At 38.3% G+C, this 16,626-nt stretch overlaps 1 protein-coding gene across 1 annotated transcript in view; it reads right to left on the minus strand.

The window, feature by feature from the left end:
* Positions 1-10,913: 10,913 nt before the first annotated feature.
* The window catches only part of LOC146164343 (integrin alpha-1-like), a 63,915-nt gene continuing 58,202 nt past the window's right edge, over positions 10,914-16,626 (minus strand). The window contains exons 28-35 of the mRNA XM_083382225.1: positions 15,640-15,821; positions 14,292-14,397; positions 14,104-14,232; positions 13,927-14,049; positions 13,737-13,865; positions 12,147-12,230; positions 11,932-12,087; positions 10,914-11,167 (exon numbers count right to left, since the gene is read on the minus strand). Coding sequence (XP_083238351.1) covers positions 11,075-11,167; positions 11,932-12,087; positions 12,147-12,230; positions 13,737-13,865; positions 13,927-14,049; positions 14,104-14,232; positions 14,292-14,397; positions 15,640-15,821 — 1,002 coding nt within the window. The 3' untranslated portion in view covers positions 10,914-11,074. The remainder of the gene's footprint in view (positions 11,168-11,931; positions 12,088-12,146; positions 12,231-13,736; positions 13,866-13,926; positions 14,050-14,103; positions 14,233-14,291; positions 14,398-15,639; positions 15,822-16,626) is intronic.

The following is a 16,626-nucleotide window of genomic DNA, read 5'->3' on the forward strand; positions in this document are numbered from 1 at the left end:
CGTAATGCGAACCATGGCTGCTATACAACTTAAGGTTTTACGTTAGTGAGTGGTTCCCTATTGACATATGTAACTGGTTTTTGTTACGTAAAAGATGTTTGACGTGCTTAACCGTTGGGTATTTAGTCGTTTCATTTCAAATAGGCACACATTATTTGGAATTTTGTTTCAACAAAATGTATAATGCTAGTTTGCGAAGACGAACAATTAGATGTTTCACAGTCACGCAGATAAATGCGTTAATTTATAACGCGCCATCCGATTAAATGCTGCTTCCACACAGGTTAAAATGTGACTCCATTTGTGGGGAAGCATTTAGTTAACCCATTTCAGGCACAATAAGCAAAAAAATAGTCAAGGGACGACCAACCTATATGCTGTAGGCTATAACAATTAACGATTAGAGAAAAATGTTTTATTTAGAAAAATTAAAATGTTTACCGGTACCACTTTACACACTATATTTAGCACTCAAGCCAGGATATTACGCTATCCGTAACATGTTACCTTTTTAAATCGTCGGCAATAAAACGCGGCTCAAGCAAATGACGCAAAGTACAACATAATATGTAATAGTTTTAAGAGGCCAGCTTGATGGAATCTTACGTTTTGTTTAACCCATGCTTGAGAATTATTTTGTCCGGGGAATACGAATTTGTTATGGACACAGTGCCTTTGCCAACATGTACGGCCTAATATTGTTGCTGCTTTCACGAAAGCAGCATCCTACTTTAATTGTAGAAAGTATTTACCCGACTCATTTTTCTATGTATCCCGTCTTTTATGATAAACATCAACAAATGTAAAAGAAATAGGTTTTATTTTATGTGTGCCCAATGTGTCACGTATCCTTGTAAATGAAAATATTTTCTACTTTTAACCAAATACAAGCATTATTTTTGCGCTTCGTGCATCGCCAATTATTTGAGTACAATTTGGCCCAATTTAAATACCATGAAACATTTAGGTACGCACCCGATGAAGAGTAACAAAATGCTTGAAATTTCAAGCCACGCGTTTTTATTTTAAAATTGTTAGTGGAAATTTATTACGGCCCGCCGAGAATTTCCTGGGTTTAATTTGGCCCGCGACAAGGAAAAGGTTGCCGACCCCTGACTTAGACAAACCACCCTTAAAAATAGTGCCCTGAAAAATACCCTCCGACAAATTATAAAACAACCGCAACTCCGTTAAGTTTATTAGTTGCGACAATAATGTTTAAAAAAATTTGCTAAAGCCTAATGTTTAAAAACTTAAAAGACTACTTCTCCTTGCGGATGTGGGGCACGAGTTTAGTTGTTGAAACTTATAATAGTTTATTCAACCAAAGAGTGATCTGATTGACACTTTCGTTCTGACTCCAACTTGAAGGTGCGTATCTAACTCGCGAGCCGCCACAAGACGTTGTGGTGATTAGAATTGTATTAGTTGATAAACGAACAACCAGTTTCAAACTATAGAGCGGCCAAACAACCAACGCTGTAAACAGCACAAGTCGATAGGTAAGAAGAAGTTAGTTTACAAGCGGATAGCGGCCTTAAGTAGCTGCAGACAATCGAATGCTGACCGCAATGATAATGGCGGAACAGGACAGTTGGCATTTAACACTTTGGTGTGAGTTAGCGTTTCTTGACATAGGCAATAATACTGTAACGTAAGCAGAAACATCATAAAACATACGGTGGAAACACCAAACCTCTTAGTCGGTAATAAATCATTCCCTCTACATATATCTTTCCAACCCATTAAGATTTGTGCTTTATACGATTAGAGCGAAATGAACATAAACAAGGCAATGAGTCACACGAGTTGTGGCTTTTTAGCAACACGTTTAACAGCAAGATGGTATTCGTCTGTCGATAAGCCAACGGACGACAGGTGTGCTGTTGTCCCTTTGTCTTGTTCACGTCCTTCCGTCATATATGGTGAAAAACGTAAAATTGTGGAAACATAAAAGAAAGGAGGAGGCAGTTAATTGTTCGGGAATACATTCTATTTATGTTTAATATTGAGCAACATCACCTTTATAATTTTGCAATTTTTTTAGTTTGTACAATTCGTTTAATGTAAGTTTTTTAAAACAAACGACGCATCACAAGAAAATACGTTTTTAAATTGCTACTTATTCTCTATTGCTTTCAACAAAGGCAGGAAATGGGCTTATCCCTAAATTCGTGTTTGGACTTGCACGAATTGAAGCATATGTTTCGCGCGTGGATAAATCATCATGCTTTTTACGAGGAATTTTACGTCTCGTGTTTTGTAATCTACCTAACTATAAACGCGTTGTGCGTACTTCAGACTTCCCTAACTAAAACCCAAAAACGTACCAAATGTTTAAAAGAATTTGGAATTTTAACACAAAATTATTTTGTGCACAACAATATTAAATCGTGATTCACAAGCTTAGCGCGTTGATTTCAAACTATTGAGCTCCAAGCACAAAAATTAAGCACTTTTAAAATTTATCAACAGATCTTGCAATCGGCGTTTCAACTTAGACATTTTAGATATATGCATGATTTGCGAGATTCGATACATTTAAATGTTTTGATAAAAATTCGTTCACAAAAAAAATTTACAGATGTTTCGGTCGGCATTTTAACTTATATATTTTTTAATATTTTTAAAAGTACCATATTTTCACCTGGTAAACTAGGCAAAATCAGTTATTCTGGAAACCATGTACAACGACAATTGCGTTTTCTCATGATTCCGAGTGGTGATTTGTCCTCTATCGGCGGCGCTTTGTTTCAGCTTGTACCGTACTTCATCAATAGCGTTCCGTATTTCAAGCAAATGCTTTGATGATGCTATGGAGCGTCTCGTGACGTATCTTTCGACGAGATCAGTTCCTCCAAATGCTGACTCCTTGCAGGTCCCAAACATGACCGCAAGTTCAAAAGAAAAAAGTTTGTTATGGTCCAAGGCTTCGTTTTTCCAACCAAAGGTTTTGTCCTTTTCTGACAATTTCTTAACCTTTTGTGGAACAGGTTTAAGAATATCGCCAAGAAACAACTCGTTCAAGTTACTGCGAAAATAACCAAACGGCTAAATCGCAAAACAGATGAACTCTTCTTTCCGCCTTAGGGTAACCCAGATAAACGCGGTTCAACCCTTAATTTAACGCTTAATGGTAGCGAAAAATTGCTATAGTTACTGGTGTTCGTAGACACGTCGGGTCGCCAATTTGTGGGGCACAAGATTAGTTTGTTGAGCTTATATTAGTTTATTCAACAAAAGAGTGTTCTTGGGTACACTATGCACGGATCGGTAATGTAGCTCAATAATAAATTGCAAAGCCAAAAAGGTCGAGTAGATCGACATCATCGTGATTAAGAGCCCGAACTAAACGTCGACACCTTATCAACACCGCTGCACCTGTTCAACACCTGAAGGGGCTAAATTATGCTCTTCCTTTCGGAACTTACACTGATAACAATTGTGTCCCATCTCTTATAACTGACGTTTGAATTGCTTCTCAGTCACATTAACTGAAGATGATATATAGCAACCACTTCGTTAATTGTTGTTTTGCTACAGAGAATTTTTGTTTTAATCGCTGTGTAACGGAAAGTTTTTGGTAAAATTCCGTTACCTAGATTTCTTGCAACCACGTTCTCAATGTTTGCGATATCCTTGCAGCGAATGTGCAAGATTCAATTTTTTTGACACCAATTTTTATGCGTCAAGGCATTTACATCCGTTTTAGCATATGTTTTAAAAACGCCGATCCACGCCGCGGTGTAAACATAAATCAGTTTCCCCGGTCGTGTGGTATTCAAACTGTTGTCATTTAACTGAAGTCAGAGGCTGTTTCGCAATCGCGTTTTGACGTAAAAATTGTATGTTTCGTGTCAGAAATAAGTACAAAGAAGGTTTTGAGGGATCCGCCCTTGTCACGTGACCTTTTATTAGATATTGTAAGAAATAATGACGTAAATCCTTCTTTGTTCGCAGAAATTTTGTTAACTGATTCTCGTCTATAAATAGCGTGTTCAATCAATATAAAATGGCTTTTACGGCTTTTACCCAGACATCAAACTCGAGTGCTTTTGTGACTGAAGCAGATTTCGTTATTATGAATATCAGTATCGAATAAAGTCTTGTCTGTTACTCAAGGAACCAATTGGAGTGCTCGTATGTTAGAAGCAGAAGATGAACATTTCAATTTGAATGCAGTATCTATCTTGTAGTCGTAGATTGATACATCGAGGTACAAAAGGCAATTAAATGAGTACTCATTATCAGCTACAACTACAGATACAAGCTCGTATCGAAACGTCTTAATCAAGATGATGTCGATCTACTCGACCTTTTTGGCTTTGCAATATATTATAAAGAGTGTTCTAATTGACACTTTTGTTCTGACTCCAACTTGAAGGTGCGTATCGCGAGCCGCCACAAGACGTTCTGGTGATTAGAATTGTATTAGTTGATAAACAAACAACCAGTATCAAACTGTAGAGCGGCCAAACAGTGAACGCTGTAAACAGCACTAGTCGATAGGTAAGAAGAAGTTAGTTTACAAGCGGACAGCGGTCTTAAGTAGCTACAGACAATCAAATTCTGACCGCAATGATAATGGCGAAACAGGCCATTTAGCACTTAACGCTTTGGTGTGAGTTAGCGTTGCTTGGCATAGGCAATAATACTGTCACATAAGCAGAAACTTTATAAAACATACGGTAAACACCAAAGCTCTTTTCGGTAATAAATCATGCCCTCTACACAGACCCCCTGAAACTGCTGTACGGACCCCAGTTTGAGAACTGTTGGTTTAGAGCAGGGATGTCCAACCCCCGCCTGATCCTTGCGTGATTTAAAATAATTGTTTCGACTATTATCAAAACGCGTTGAACGAGCAGTATTAAATGAAGGCCTAATCTCATATATTTTCTAAGACTATAATTGAGTCTAATGCCGCGTTTTAACAGCCATCGAATGCTTGTGCAGCCATCCTTGTTAAGCAAGGTGTGTGTTTTTCTAAATGTGTGCTTTTGCGGACTGTTTTAAGGATAAATCAGCCCAAAGGTGTCGTACCATGGCATGATACTACACGTAACCTAAATTTGTCGCGCTTCGCGCGATAAGGCTAACATTTCACATATTTGCGAACGAGTTTACTCTCGAAGAGCGGATGTTTATCAGTCAAGTTCTTTTATGACGTCACGAAATGACGCCACCCTCTTTAATTTAATGAGTTTTGCGGCACATCGAAATTTTTAAAGTGGCAATTTGCGGCCCATTCTGTTAAAAGGTTGGACATCCCTGGTTTAGAGGAAGCCAAACTTGATTACGCCAACATTGATTCATCTCCAGTTGTAAAGGTTGTCATGCGTGTTCTAACAACTTAGCCACAGCAACATATTAAACGTATCTGTGTTTATTGCATAACAGCAGAACGGCAATCAACTTACAGGAATAGCTTAAGGTTCATGGTACAGTAGGCCCTACTAACAGTCCAGCATAATAACTTCTGCCCGTTACATTATTTTAGTTGGGTGGGTTATTGTCCAGTTCAATTCCTATTCCTATACATCGAACAGCTTGCTCATTACAACAAAGCATCGATCATCCTACTCCAGGAAACCCATTGGTTAACAACAAACAAACTAGCGCTTTCCAACTACGTGCTAGCTGGGTTAATTCCCAGCAAAAAACATGGCCTAGCCTCGTTAGTTCGAAAGGAACTAAGCTGGTCACCAGGGGGGCAATCTTCTTTCAACTCAGAGGTAGAATGGATAAATACGTCTGTCTATGACACTAACATCGCCAATGTTTACAAGCCTCCGCCCGCGCATCAATCTACACTGGTGACTTCAACTGTCAGCACACAGACTGGGGTTATCGCACTAGCAGCAGAGATGGGGAATGCTTAGTCAACTGGGCCTCCCACAGTGGCCTGTCTTTGCTGCACAACCCTAAAGATAACTGCAGCTTCCACTCTGCTCGCTGGAACATTGGCACAAATCCAGACTTGGCATTTGCAGCGACCGCCGGTAACTTTCCACTGCCGGAACGACGCGTGCTTGAAAAGTTTCCACGTTCACAACATCGACCATCTCTGATAACTTCAACAAACCTTGTGGAAACAATAACGTGCAAGCCTGTGATAAGATGGAACTTTCGTAAAGCCGACTGGAAACGATATTACCGCATTACCAATGAAGAAGCGAAGGACCTTCCATCCCCAGACATGTCCAACATAAATCAGACATACCAAGGCATGTGCAACCTCTTAATAAGTGCGGCCAAACAAACTGTTCCCCGTGGCTTTTGTAAGGCCTATACGCCATGCTGGGACAAATAGTGTCGTCGTCTGTACAGCGCCTTTCTAGGCGCCACTCTAGGCCCAGAGACGGATCAAGCGGCAACTTACTTGCCTTGATAAAAACCGACGTACCCGATGGGCCGAGGCAGTGGAGTCCATTGACCATACACACTCCAGTCGTAAGGCATGGAGAACGATAAACAAACTTGCTGGCCGGTCGACACTCTCCCCACAGAAATGCCCCATTTTAGCAAACGCAATCGCATCACAACTTGTGAGAAATGGAACCTTTCAACAAACGTACCGCAAATCCTCAAGACTTGTGGCCAAGGAAGTGTCGGCTTATGGAAAACCAGTAGTGTAGATTCTAACCTCTCAGGCGACTTCACTTCTGCTGAACTGTATGCGGCCCTCAAACGCCTCAAGCCAGGAAAAGCCCCGGACCCTGACCATATCTGTCCAGAGTTTATACTAAATGCCGGAAGTTTACTGAAGGACTGACTACGCGCCGTTTTTAATTTATGTCTGCGACACCTCAGAATTCCAAAAACCTGGAGAAAGGCAACAGTAATTGCGACCCCAAAGCCTAACAAGCCCACAGACGGTCCAAAGAGCTATCGCCCCATCTCTCTTCTCTGCGTCCCTTTTAAGATCCTCGAGCGCCTTATCCATTCTACGTCGAGACAGTTATCGATCCACAACTTCCGTGCGAACAGGCTGGCTTCAGACGTGGACGATCTACTGTGGATCAAGTCACTAAACTCACGCAAGACATCTAAGATTGTTTTGAGGCCAAAACAAAGGCTGGTGCCGTATTCGTTGACCTCACGGCGTCATACGATACGGTGTGACACCGCGGCCTCGTCTGCAAACTGCTGCGCATGCTTCCGGACAAGCACATGGTTCACATGATCTTGGAACTTGTACACAACCGTAGCTTCGTCCTTAATACCAACTCTGGACAACGGAGCAGGCTACGACGCCTTAAAAACGGCGTTCCCCAAGGATCAGTCCTGGCTCCACTCCTTTTTAATGTTTATATCCACGACCTACCTGCCACAGTCTTTAAGAAATACGCATACGCGGACAATCTAGCTATTCTACATGCTGACGTAGAATGGCAGCGCCTGGAGAGGACCCTCAGCCGAGACCTGTCGCTTCTGTCCGACTACCTCCAAACTTGGAGACTTAAGCTTAGCGAGGGGAAAAAAAACTGTGTCGGCTGCCTTTCACCTCAACAACTCGGAGGCCCATCGCCAGCTGAGTGTCCACATTAACGGAAGAACACTGGACTGTCACACCGTTCCTAAATACCTCGGCGTACAGCTGGACAGATCACTAACGTACCGCCAACACTTAGAGACAACGCGAAGAAAGCTAACATCGCGAGTTGCGCTTATCAGAAAGCTGGCGGGCACTGGATGGGGAGCTAGCGCAGACGTCCTGCGCATCTCATCCCTAGCCCTCGTATATACGCCCCCGCCGAATATTGCGCTCCTGTGGGGGGCAGAAGCGCCAATACACACCTTATCGACAAGTGCCTCAATGACGCCATGCGCATCATCTCTGGAAGCCTGCGCGCCCCACCCCAGTAGAACAACTACCGCTGCTAGCAGGCATTCAACCCGGAGACCTACGTCTAAAAGCAGCCACTTTGTCGATCGGTCGCCGCGCTCTAGACGAACGCCACCTGCTACACCCACAACTACTAGGGCCGGTTAACCGGCCTAGACTGAGGTCAAAGGCATCCATTTGTACCGGCCACTCTTAAACTGCTGCAAGACAGTGGGGACAAAAGTGTGGCCGAGTGGATGGCCACCAAGTGGGAAGAGGAGTGGGAAAGCAGAACCAACCCTCTCCATTCATACATCCCCCGTCCTACTGCAAACTCGCTCGGCTTTGGACTTAAGCGGCTAGCATGGGTTCGCCTGAATAGACTGCGATCTGGGGTCGGCCGCTTCAAGTCATCCATGCACAAATGGGGCCTTGATTCTTTTGCGGCGTGCGAGTGTGCTGGCGCGAAGGAACAGACCGCTAACCACATTATTTTGGAATGCCCTATCTATCGACCTCCCAACGGGATGAACGGTCTGATCATTCTGGACTGTGAAACAAAACGCTGACTGGTTGAAAACTGCACAGACATATAAAACTGGAGAGTAAAAAACGTCCAAAAGAAAGAAGAAGTTCCTATTAAATTCAGTTAGTTCGTTTGGCCTATGTACCGGTAATTCTTTTGTACACATCGCCTGACCATAGAATCATTTGACAGAGGCGTGCTAACCGGTAACATCTCCGTTGTTTTAGACACGGTCAATATAACGTTCGTTATATGCGCCCCGGTTTATGCGCAGAACGCTATATGAGGTTAAATTTTGTAGCGAATCGCGTCTCCTATTTCAGCCTCTTAAACAACCACACACAGTTTGAATTTGAAACTTGTTGTTGAACTGAAGGAAGAATCAAAGAAGTTGGCACAATACAGGAAGGAGACGGTTTCTATACAAAGGCAATGTGTCAAAAAACAATTAACTCGTGGAACAATTTCAAATATTATGCTCACCAACTATTTGGGGAACCGGGAGAATGTGAAGCAAACAGCATCAGTACATAACATTTCAAACGCCTAAATAAAACAAGCAATTTAACAAACAATGCGGCGCTGGTCTAGAATCCTACCACAGTTCTAAAATCAACGCACAAAATTTGAGTTAGGATGCGGGTTAGCGTTTGGGTGTGGGTGGGTCAAGTATTATTATATTCCCAATTTAATAATATTACTTGACCCACCTTAACCCAAACGCTAACCTGTACCATAACCCGAATGGTGTTTCGTTGTGGTAGGATTCTAGACCAGCGCCAACAATGCTTCATTATGACGTCACACGCATAAACATAAACTTACTAAGAGTTAAGGCAAATGCAGTCGTCAAAGAGCAAATTTACACTCTTTTAAAGTACACAAGAAAACGCACAAGAATAACCTTCCGAGTGACAAATTCGTCCTGTTACACCAAAAACAGCAATACAAACTTGCGCCACGACAGTCAGGCGAAAATGAAAGACCGCATGTATCAAAAAGTTAGTTCACAACGGTACAGCACCAATGTCTCATAGAAATCGGTAATTACTGGCAAATACGATGTAACAGTCAACTTCCTATGGTCATTGGGTCACGTCTTAAATTTGGGTTTAAAACTTAGTTTCGATAATAGCAATAAATAATAAAATGTCCACTAGAGTTCTAGACTTGCTCCTCAGTGGGGCGACGTTCCCGGTATTGCCGGAGGTCGTGAGTTCAAACCTTACATCAGGCTAGTTGTTTTTAGCCTGCGTTGCTTGCATAATTGATCGACAGATACAATTTGTCTGCGATGGCTAATGATACGTAAGCCGTAATCGTTGGTCGAAAAGCAGCCTAAGAAGGACACCATCACAGTTGTTTAACACACATGTGTGTGCATCTTTCATTGAATGATGATATGCTTCTGTAGATTCCCTTCAATATGAAGTTGCTTGCACTAACACAGCGGTTGGGAACATTGCTGTTATGGATGGTGCAGCCATATGTTTTTTTAATGAGGGAGTTTTGCCCGCAGATATAAATCAAAGCTAACATTCTAGCATTATGTGAATAATACTGCTCGCGGCCAAGGGCCTTTTTCCAAACCGTACGGTAGGCCTACCTGATTTTTTTACAGTCGAGTACAGTAGCACTTTTTTTTCAGAGCTTCGCGCGAATCCTACCTACTTGTCTATTGGTGGCTGTTAGTCCGTTTGACTGCATCTCTTTTTGTTCCATTAGTCATGTTAGTATCACGGATTGTGTAATTAAAGTTTTGTAGGCCTACTCTTAGCCAATGTACTTTTTTCGAGCTTAATATGTCTTTGTTTTAAATAAAAACAGAACAAACAGTCCTATTTAAATCACCTTTTTGTTTCAACATAAACTAGATCAGGGTGGTCCAAGCCCAGGCCCGCGGGCCACAGGTAAATATAATTTGCCTACCGCTAAATGTAGCATGGAAACACACTAGTTTTGAGTTGTTTGAAGTCTAATTATTTGGCTACACTCAAAATTTTTATCTGGCCAAGCTGCTGTTTATTAGCCGAATTGCTATGATAAACAAGATTTCCTTTAAAGATTCGAGTTTGTTAATATCTTAAATTTACTTCCTAGAGAAAATGTAAATCCACGATACAAGTAAAATATCTATGCTTCAGAATTGGTAGAATTTTAATAGGAAGCGTTTAGTTTAAAACCCAGGCACATATCTCAAGTTTTTACAAAGCTAGGGCAGATTTAAAATGTCATATATTTTCCGATGAAGACATCATTTCTAAGTTTTCCCCGATTTGGAGTTGGCCAATGCAACCGCGGTAAATTTGTCAAGGATATCGTGTTTCAAAATATGGCAACCCTACATTAGTTGGCTTCAACTGTTTAATTGCAATTGCGGTAAAATTAACTTTTTAGGGCAAAGCACGGGTCGGTGTGTGGATCGCAAATCATGCCTAAACTCCTTTTTAGTTTTCTATTAAATAGGCCCCGAGTTCCGATTCTAATCCGTTAAAAATCAGACATTTTTATCACAATCCTGCTTATAAATTCAAATGTCACGTCCTAATGTTGTGTGTATAAACAATAAACATTAACAACACAAATTACAATGTACATCCAATTACCACGTAAAAAATATAGATCACAGTACTAGTAGTGTTATTGAAATTCAAAATTATTCCAATAAAATACGTTTTATCTTACAACAAACAACGAAAAAGTTCAAACAAATGTGAGGCTTATGTTTTCAACGGCATTGCGGCTTCACCCCATTCCGATTCTTCTTGTGCTGCTCTCTTCTTATCGGCATATCTACTTTTAAAGAATCCAATCTGCAATACACACCCATTGTGTGAATGGAAAATGGATATTAAGCAATACGAGAAAATATGTGAAACGATGAAAGGGTATTTTATTCACTTTTTGCGATTCATTTTGTCAGTGTCTCTTAGAAATAAGCGATAGATCTAGGAGGGATTGAACACAGCGGCAATTGGGCGAAGGGCCAGTAAACAAATACCAATTTTTTTAATACCCTCCTTGATATGATTTTACAATACAAGATTCGCCCACAAGATTCAGGTTGGTACGTTTATCGGTAAAGCGCTTAAACGTTATTGTCTACTGATCCACAAGCGGGGTACCGCAGACAACTTCCCGTACCTTATCCGGAAGTTTTAATAGGATAAAACAGTAAATTGAAAGACAAGGGAAGCGAAATTGACATTATAGTTCTACTTATTTTGCGCTTTAACAATAAAACCTTAAATAAGTGTCAATATGATTGTGTATTTTTTGTTTTAAGCTATATACTTTGATAACTTCTAACAAAAGGTTAAGGAGCAGTGAATGTGGGGAATATAGAATAGCTTTTCTAAATTTTAATAAAGTAATGATTCACTATGTTATTACATTAAAAATGTATTTTCATAGTTTCAAAAATGATTAGTTAATTGAAATTTTTTTGATTTCAAAAATGATTAGACAGGCAAATAGACATGCCATTCAAGATTCGGCAGCACCTCATATACTTTTATATTTCTGACAATTAATTTTCTCTCATGAATATTTTCACCGAAAAAACGCAAGAACTTACGTGTCGTAACAGTAATAGTATAATGAGAAGAAGCAAAACTCCACCACCAATGCTAATAATATAAACCCAAAATGGCAGTTCAAAAAACGTGGAAGTTTTCTGGTTGTTAATTATTGTTTGCAATATGTTTAAATTGCCAAAGATTTCTGTTTCTGCCTGTTTAAAAGTAAACGAAATTAGTATTAAGCAAACGAGCACATATTTAAAAAACTAACCTGGTTATTTCCATATTGTTGAATTTGTATAGAACCGGGTGAAATTAATTCAATTGTACCTTTTGATTGAACTTTAATAGGTATCTAAACAAAAATGATAGCGTACTAAATGTTCACGATATTTACAAACCACTGGTATGATGCAATGTTTTACGGCTGGTACCATAAAAAGTCTACATTCATGCAGCTTTAGCTTATATTTCGGAGAGTATATTGTTTCTAACGTCGACTTTAAAGGATACCGACTGATTTGGGTCTATACATTTTGCTATTTAGTCAAATCAGTCTCGTTGTGTTTAAAGACCATGGCTTCGTAAGCCCGCCCTTAAGGCCTTATAATCCGACAATGATGAACCTGAAAGATTGTCAATGGCCAACTGCACAGAAGCTTACGTAGAGTGACTGTTTTACCCACGCTTACGTCGCGTTTGGACAAGCTAACAACGTTTAATTGTTTCTCCTTGGTCAAGAAACTATTTCTACTTGGCTGTGGCGTAATTACGTTGGGCGCGTAAGTTACCTGACAAGCAGTTATTATATTATGTTTCGATTTTCCTAACACTATATACAGAAGATATATCGATATTTAATAACTATGAAGTGTGTTGTTCAGTTTTTGACGATGTTTTTCCTAGTTTACAAAGTTAAAAAAAATTAAGCTCTCTGTTTTGTCAAAGTGCAAAGCGCATTGCACATACAACAAAAGAGCAATCTTATCTGTTGTGTCTGAAATGAATTTGTGTCATTATAAATACGAGCGCGCACGATTTTATTTTAATCACACCTATCAATCAGTGTCTCTTAATTACCTGTCTACGTTTGCTGAAGCTGTGTAATTTACCCAAATAATTGTGGCAATTTTGTAACATACCAATTTGCAATGTTGTATTTTGTAAACGATTATAAATTGAAATAATTTTGACAATTTTTTACCGAGCGTGTAAAAATTTCAAAATTTTGATTTTTTTGACAAGTTGACAAGTCAAAAAATAATCGCCCTACTTATAAGGCTACCGCCAAGTAAAAAAAAATTATTAAAACATTTATGTCATGTTTAAGTTTAATGTGCCACAAAGGATCATATCTTTATCCTAACATAGGTAAAATTGTAGTTTGAAATACCTATATACGTTAATTCAATTGTTTTTTTTATCTTTTTACAAGTCTTTGATGTTTTGTAAATGTCAATGTAAAATGTTTGACAATTCACAGCTTTTGTTGCAATAGAGTTTAGACTTCGGATAACAGAATTTTTTTATTTGTCGTTTTTTTATGTTTTGAAAATTGGCAGGTTTAGGAATAGGAATACAATAGTATTAAGTATCATAGAAGTTGGAATTGACAGTACACAATCAACATCGCTGTCGGGTCAGTTGTTTTTTCGCCATCAGAGAGAGCATAGAAATTCCTCAATCATTATCATGTCTTTAACCAGACTTTTTTTTCTTTTTAATGATTAAAGGGTAATCTCATTCTTAATTTAGAAAAAGTGTATCTATTTTTATTTTTACACATTCATCCAAATGTAAAATTGGAGTTATTTAACGTTTTTTTATTCAGTCAAACCAATACCGACACACTCTTACTCACCACAGAATTGATTAATGTAGGTGGATATGGAATAGCCGTAACTTCAATTCTGACACTGTTTCCCAATGTTAAATTGTGTACATGACATAGAAGTTGCACATATTGTACAAGGTTTAAAAATTGAAATTTCTATTTGTAAAAATATCATTGTTCTAAAAAACAGTTAATACAATATATAAAAAAAACTAACCTTGCTTGCATCAAATATTTCGTTTGGAGGTTTTTTGAAAAAACTGTCATTATACAATTTTGTATTGTTCTTGCTAGAGAAACCGTAACTGTCAAGCTTTTTATATTCACACCAACAATAAATCTAATACAAAATTTGGTTTTAAAAATGAATAAAAAGTTTACACACTTTACAAACCTTTGGGGCATTACAACTAATTGATTTGACATAAAGAAGGTTGTACAGGTTGGTTTTAAACTTCAGATATGCCGGCCATGATATATTGACAGTCAATTGATTTAAGTCTACAGATCCGATATTGGTCAACTAAAAAAAATTATTAAAAAAAAATGTGTTTATTATAAATACTAATTCACCAAACTTACGTCATAACGGTGTATGATGTTAACCCCAACGTTGACAATACTCTCAATGTTTGAAAAATCGGTTGAAGCATTAATTGGAAGTGTACAGGTATACGGAATTGACCGCCTGAAAAAGAAAAGAAAATTAAATTAGAAAACATCGGGAAAGATTTTTAAACACCTACTATGTGTATATAGTAGGGATGTTCAAATTAAAACACTTCGCACAGTCTGTTTCAAATTTGGTATAACAAATCCCTAATCTAAGTATGTCTTATATATTTACACAAATACATACTTTTTTGGGGGCGATACGGTTAATTATAATATACACCTAGGGGAAAAACAGTAATCGTTGCAAAGGACACTATATGTTTGAATGTGTATATTATAATTAAAAATAAAATTATGGGCGCTGGCGTCTTTCATGTTTATAATGACATAAATTCATTTCAGACGCAACACAAAACAGTGCTAATAGGTTATATAAAAAATTGCATTGTACACCGTTTTAACAAAACAGTGAGCTTAAAAGTTTTTAATTTGCAAAGTCTTAACTTTTTGAGCTAACGGCTTTAAAACTCTATTTTACGAATATTGTTTATCGCCATGAAGAAGTTGCCAGTATTTATACCACATGTGCTAGTCAATAAAATGCCGCTTTCCAACTGAACGTATTCTTATAAAGTGCAAAGAACGACCAACGCATTTGCTGTTTTGAAATGTTGGCTAAATGTTTTCTGATTACCGCGAAATACACAAAAACGCACCATGAAATGATTTTTTTTACCAAACGTATTGTGCCACGTAGTGAATTGTTAAGGCATAAGTAAAAACGTTATGCCAATTAAAAAAAATCCTACTTTGAACCCTCGGATGAAACGTTACGCTGTCCCGAAATTTATTTTTTTGGTTACATTAATACATACGCCCGAAACCCATGAAATATAGCAGTGCAAAATGATTTGCATTGTTGTTCTTACTATAGCATTGTCTACTCTATAGGCTCGCATTGTATAAACTAATATTGACTGGTGTTTTACAAGAAAATAAAAAAAACAGAATAAAATGCAGTTGTACGATATCAGTTTCTGAAAGCCGTTCAGAATGCCCCAATGCCAACTCTTTTGCTCTTCATAATGGGATACAATTCCCAGGATTTTAAGCGGCCGGGTCGTAAAAAAACTTTTCAGGAGGGTCGTAAAAATAGAAGACAAGGGAATTATTTGCTCACGGCTTCCTTGTTAGTCCATGTGTCTATGGTCGTTTCAGGTATATTTTGCAAGGGTGACTATTTTTTTAAACTCTGTTTGTGTGCCACAGAGGAAAAAAATTGCGAAGCACTGCTTTCATGAGTGGTAAAACTCACCCTTTTAAAAGTAATTTGGCGATATAAGTAACGTTCACTTCCAATTGCTTCCAATTGTTAATTGGCTTTGAGTCGATACTGATTGATGTAACATTAACAACAAAAGTTGCTCTCCTCAAATCATAGGATGTTGAAGATATATCGAACAAAAACACTTGTTCAAAAGATGTTTCCTTATGACTCTGAAATATTAATATAATTCATATTCAAGTCAGGTTTCACTTAATAGCAAATCTATTTTCCATTGAAGTCAATGACATTCCGGAGATCTATAAGCAGACGATTAGTATAAAACACCATTTTTGCTCTTTAATAAATTTGTGAATATTTATTTTGTTTATTTACGCCATTTAACATAAAATTCAATTCAATATAGTTGTCTAAACTACTTTCCTGATTAGTAATACTTTTGCACGACATAAATACTTGTGATGATGCTTTCTAGGAAACATACCATTATGCAGGGGTGTCCAACCTTTTAGCTCTTGACGGCCGCATGGACAGTCTTATTTTCCTCACGGCCGCAAGTTAAATTTTTATAGGGATGACTCAAAAATAATTAATCTTAAAAAGACGTTTTGTTGTCTAACGAAATCGTGGTAAAATATGGAACCTAAATGCAGATTAATCGCACGAAGCGCGAAAAAAATGCGTTTATTACATTTAGATATGGCAAAACTTTTAATTAAATCGAAATGGGTTTAGGCACATAAAATAATCGCATATTGTTATAAACACAAGTATTTATGTAACAATTGGATTTTTTTATTAATGCGGCGCAAAAGTAAGTAGCACTTTTATATTAACGGATTTACTTCAAAGGGACTAAAATACAATAAGAACAGATAGAAGAAGTTCGCGCAAAGCGCGAAAAAATAGCGTTTGCATTGAAATTTGTCAAAAAATAATATTTTTAGGGGGCCTGCTCTAATGCTCTTAGCCAATATATTGACCACCAATGGTAGACGAATGTCTGGCTGGCCTATA

The sequence above is a fragment of the Ascidiella aspersa genome, chromosome 2 (genome assembly GCF_963924565.1).
Source record: "Ascidiella aspersa chromosome 2, kaAscAspe10.2, whole genome shotgun sequence".
In the NCBI taxonomy this organism is placed as follows: domain Eukaryota; kingdom Metazoa; phylum Chordata; class Ascidiacea; order Phlebobranchia; family Ascidiidae; genus Ascidiella; species Ascidiella aspersa.